This window comes from Triticum dicoccoides, chromosome 7A, assembly GCF_002162155.2.
Source record: "Triticum dicoccoides isolate Atlit2015 ecotype Zavitan chromosome 7A, WEW_v2.0, whole genome shotgun sequence".
In the NCBI taxonomy this organism is placed as follows: domain Eukaryota; kingdom Viridiplantae; phylum Streptophyta; class Magnoliopsida; order Poales; family Poaceae; genus Triticum; species Triticum dicoccoides.
Window position 1 is genome coordinate 392,469 of NC_041392.1, and position 4,871 is coordinate 397,339.

At 41.6% G+C, this 4,871-nt stretch overlaps 1 protein-coding gene across 1 annotated transcript in view; it reads right to left on the bottom strand.

The window, feature by feature from the left end:
- Nucleotides 1-289: 289 nt before the first annotated feature.
- Nucleotides 290-4,871, bottom strand: part of LOC119329745 (DNA (cytosine-5)-methyltransferase 1-like) — a 17,836-nt gene continuing 13,254 nt past the window's right edge. The window contains exons 3-15 of the mRNA XM_037602819.1: nucleotides 3,147-3,386; nucleotides 2,933-3,062; nucleotides 2,435-2,595; nucleotides 2,272-2,337; nucleotides 1,962-2,177; nucleotides 1,825-1,880; nucleotides 1,685-1,751; nucleotides 1,265-1,594; nucleotides 1,155-1,181; nucleotides 985-1,089; nucleotides 831-918; nucleotides 569-690; nucleotides 290-433 (exon numbers count right to left, since the gene is read on the bottom strand). Of these exons, the coding sequence (XP_037458716.1) occupies nucleotides 290-433; nucleotides 569-690; nucleotides 831-918; nucleotides 985-1,089; nucleotides 1,155-1,181; nucleotides 1,265-1,594; nucleotides 1,685-1,751; nucleotides 1,825-1,880; nucleotides 1,962-2,177; nucleotides 2,272-2,337; nucleotides 2,435-2,595; nucleotides 2,933-3,062; nucleotides 3,147-3,386 (1,752 nt within the window). The remainder of the gene's footprint in view (nucleotides 434-568; nucleotides 691-830; nucleotides 919-984; nucleotides 1,090-1,154; nucleotides 1,182-1,264; nucleotides 1,595-1,684; nucleotides 1,752-1,824; nucleotides 1,881-1,961; nucleotides 2,178-2,271; nucleotides 2,338-2,434; nucleotides 2,596-2,932; nucleotides 3,063-3,146; nucleotides 3,387-4,871) is intronic.

Below are 4,871 nucleotides of genomic sequence, written 5' to 3' on the forward strand. Positions count from 1 at the left end.
TTACTACATACTCCCTCCGTAAAGAAATAGTGACCTAAATGCTCGTATATTTCTTTACAGAGGGAGTAGAATAGATTCATTCAGTCCTACACTTAATGAAACAGCAGCCACAACCTGCAACTGGCCGGAGCACAATTTCATCCAGCTACCAAACCAGTAGACAGGGCAAAAAACAGACTGGAAACATCAGCAGTCAAGCACAGCAACAGCAGTGCTTACTCGTCTCCCACCCATCCTAACGAGTCATCATGATAGCTAGTGATTAGTTGTTCCCAGATGAACTCAGGTCTCAAGCTCCTTCCAACTCCTCCGCCGCCGCCTCGGCAGCAGCCGACGCTGCCCTTGCCCTCGCCCTCATCGTGGCCACGTCGGAGAAGTCGTCGGGCAGCACGATCAGCGGGTTGCTGTTCCCCTCCGACTTGCGCAGGAACGCCTGGGCCAGCGCATACCCCAACGCACGGCCGACTGGGACCGCCACCGCGTTGCCGACTTGCATGTATCTGTCAAGCAACACATCATCATCAACATTCACGAGTTGCAAATGTTCAGTTCAGGTCCAGCCTCCTACCTTCTGATATGGTATTTGCTTAACACGCTCATAGTCATCTTTGTTCAGCTTCAAAGGCCGGTGATCCAGGAGCTTACCTTCTGAGGGACATTTGTTATCACCAAATGAGTAGTCCAGCATCTCTGGAACATGTCAGGAGCTTCAACTCATTACAAAGGTATATATATGAAACTGAATTGCAAAGTGAAAAACTAGGCCTTTCTTTCCCAAACAAACAAAAAGGTGAGCGGATTCATCTTGTTAGTAGAGCTATTTAATTTACCTTTACGACTTAGCCGGATATAGCGCTGGAATTCCGTCTCTGCTTTCACACTATACACAGTTTCATCCGCAGTTTCATCGTTGCTTACCTAGATGTACAAAAGATGTTAGATATGTCGAGGTTATGAAATGTATAGGCTGGGGGAGAAACTTGCCGTGGGCAGATCTGAAATGGCGTCACCAAGACACAGAGCCTCCTTCAAGGTTGGTTTCTGATTTTCATCATATGCAACAACGCTTTGCTGCAAAACAGAATCAATCTGGTCATCATGCATGTTTACACTTGCTAGTGATTTCAGTATAGTTTTACTTACAGAGAAGGCACTTGGGGGAGGGGGTACTTTGGGAGCACCTGCATAGCCAAATACACCATATCAATCATCTGAGTCATAGAGTTGTAGAGAACACTGATAATGACAAGGTACAAAAACAAACCATGGTCGGGAGGGCTCCCCATAGGAACATTCGCATTCGGAATTGTGGCAGCCCATAGCAACCGGCTACCATCAACCCCATCCGAGATTGATAGTTTAGTGCCACCAAACGGCTCAAAGCATACCTACCAACAGAGCCACCATTGAGCTTAAGAATATCCGCGACGTTTTCCATAAGCACATATTTTGGCTTAAGGAAGGAAACGATGTCCATAAATGTGACAATCTGTCTATTCTTGTCATCATCCAAGGGTTTGTCACATTTTCTGTGCCGATTGTTCCCGCTCAATCCTTGACAGGGCGGGCCACCGCACAACACATCAACATCACCCTTTAAAATGTGATAGGACAATCAAATACCATTAGCGAATCTTGTGTTTAGCCAATATTATCAAGTAGAAAGAAGATAGGAAACACTCACTGGCAATGGTAAGATCTTTCGCCTATGGCCTTCTTGAACAAATTGTTTAATTTTAACTGGGAAAGCACTGAACATTGAAGCAGAGTCATTGCACTTGAAATACACTTTTTTTTACGAATAACTTCTGATTAGATACTAACCGGAGTTTCTCCATGGGCTCCCAGGAATCCTCGACCTGATGGTCATTCCATTGCACCTGTTAAAAAATTATATTATGATGACATGTACACAAACAACAAATGCACCAACAAATGAACAAGATGAGAATTAAGAGTACCTTGAAGTATATGCATTTTTCTCTCTTGGTGCCACCATAGGAGATGGCGGTAAGTTTGTCTATGACAAGCTTGCCTTTTTCAAGTACACGGTCTTTCCCTTCATCCGCCAACGAACTAGCTGAGGCATCACCATTATGTTTATGAATGTGCTTGTCACATAGGACAGACCATTCCTCTAGCAAGGTAAGAAAATCCTCCACTTTTTCATTACGAACCTACATCCAAAAATCAGGAAACAAATTATATATTCAGCAAACAAGAGAGAGCATTTATACAATATAACGAAGTTTAAGATGCACCAAGACATACCTCTGTGCTTGGATGGTTATACTTAAAGCTCTCACATGCATTGGTATTAAGATCTACAGCCCATCGCTACAAATATCAAGAAAAAGGTAAAAGCAAATAAGGACATGTTAGTGGAGAGAAATCAATCACTTATATTCTTCAAAACAATAAGGTAGAACTATACCGTTTCGATCTGAAGACCAGCTATTACTGCACCCAAGCACAAGCCGGTGGACATTCCACCACAGCCTGAATATAGGTCGAGAATTGTTGCTTTTGTTGCTGCAGCGTCAGACTCTGAATTAGCTTCACCATCAAATGAGATCCCAGAATTCTCATTAATATCTACAAGCAAGGCAAATCTTGTATTATCATAATAAATTTTTTTACCACGGGAATTTATCTCGGTAGATTAATTCTGAATTTGTGTGTACAAGTTCAAGGTGGAAACTGGATTTCTGACTTCAAGCAGATTATGATCAACAACAGCGAAATTGGTGGGGAAAATAGGTCTATGTATATTTTAAAAAACCTTCAAAGCCCAAAAAATAATTTTGAAAATCTAATACAACAAATTTAGCAATGGTACTCCAAAGGTTATAAGCAGAGTGCAAAGCCATGTCAATATATAGTAAGTTTCTCTATAGAGCCAATATATATAATGTTCAAAACATAACCAAGCTGGTTTGCCCTTGATGCAGGCAGCAATTACCTGGTGTGATATTTTCAAACGTCGAGTAGGGGACAGTATAGGACATATCAAAGTACAGGTCCGCGTCAGCCGCTAGTTGAGCCTTGGCTTCTTGATCAAGCTGAAACGAGGTGTGCAACAAAACTGAGAAACATTTACATAGGTATAAGGCATCATAGAGTCATGAACAACAAACTACACTTACCTTGGGATCGACCTGGATGATCTTGACCTTGGACACAATACAATCAAGGTCATTATCGTTCCTCTCGTCAGACAAGAAAACACGCTTCGGGTCGTGGGTGTGGTCCTTGACAAGTTTCGTGTTGGATATCACTGTGTCTTGTGGACGGAAGAACCACCGGCAGGCGAAGTAGCGGCCACCGTCGACGCCCTCGAAGAACTCTGTTATCCTGCCGATGTAGTCCACCAGATTTTCACCGGCCTATGCACAAATGGGTACGTAGAAAGGAATTAATAGTTGGAAGTATAGGATTATTTCTAGTCGCAACAATCAAGCAATGCGGTCTTTACTACTACTACTACTCCTATTACTTGTTTAGAAAAAGCGACCTCTGCATTATTCCGATGCAATGCGTACATAACCAATTTTAAACCTATCTATCTATCTATCTATCTATTATATAATTAAAACAAGAGACAAATAAGCCATCATGTTCATCCACATATGCTAATATTATTTAGACCATTTGATTAGAATAGCAACGGCTAAGATTTAAAAGTAATTACGTAACATGTTAATCTGATTAGAATAGCAACGGCTAAGATTTAAAAGTAATTACGTAACATGTTAATCTGTAGAAAACGGCATGATTGAACCATCACGTTGTCACGTGTCTATGCATAAAGATGTAGTAGTCGAAAGTACCTTTCTGCTCCCGAGCTCATTTGAGCTTGGTGAACAGTAAAATCGAAAAAAAATAAAAAAAAATTGAAAAAAGTCCACATTTTTTTTGGGATAAACATTGACAAAAGTTCTACCTACTTGCAAAAATTCGTCATGGAATCACATTCCTGTGAGGCGTGAAAAAAAAAACAAATTCAGTGCTCCAAAATGCTTTTCAAAGTAGCATTTTCAGAGTACCAATTTTGTTTTTTCTGCCACGCCTTCTAGGAATGTGATTTTAAGACGAATTTTTGCAAGCACTTACAACTTTTGTCAATGTTTCACCCAAAAAAAAAATTGGAATTTTTTGAATTTTTTTCGATTTTATTTTGATTTTACTGTTCACCTGAGCTCATTTGAGCTCGGGTGCAGAAACTCTGCGTCCTGTAGTAGTCTGGGTGTGAGACAATAGCCGGTCAAAAAAAAGGAAAGCAAAAGTCCAGATCTAACACAGAACCTAACTACAATTGGAAACTCCACTGGAAGTTGTACACACCTCACGGTAGCACTAGTAGAAAACGGGCCTATTGTCCCGGTTCATAATGGCTTTTAGTCCCGGTTCCTGAACCGGGAATAAAGGGTCGTTACTAATGCCCTGACCCTTTAGTACCGGTTCTAACCAGAACCGGGACAGATGGGCCTCCACGTGGCCGGTGCGCCGAGCCCAGGCAGGAGGGCCTTTGATCCCGGTTGGTGGAACCAACCGGGACCAATAGGCATCCACGCATCAGCATTTATGTGGCTAGGGTTTTTGTTTTTTTTTGAAAGGGGCTTGTTTAGGGGTTTTGGGGGTTAATTTAGTTTGTTATTAGCTAGCTAATAGAGAGAAGTGTGGTCTCTTATATCTCCTTGCTTGGTTTATACCAACGCTATGCTATGCCTAAACATGGCTTAGATTGAAGTGAACGCAACATATGTGGTGCATGTCGAAAGTAATACTAATTAATCCTAACTTGATCAAGTTTGGATTAGTATTACTTTCGACATGCACCACATGCATGTTTCCTTCACTTCAATCCAATC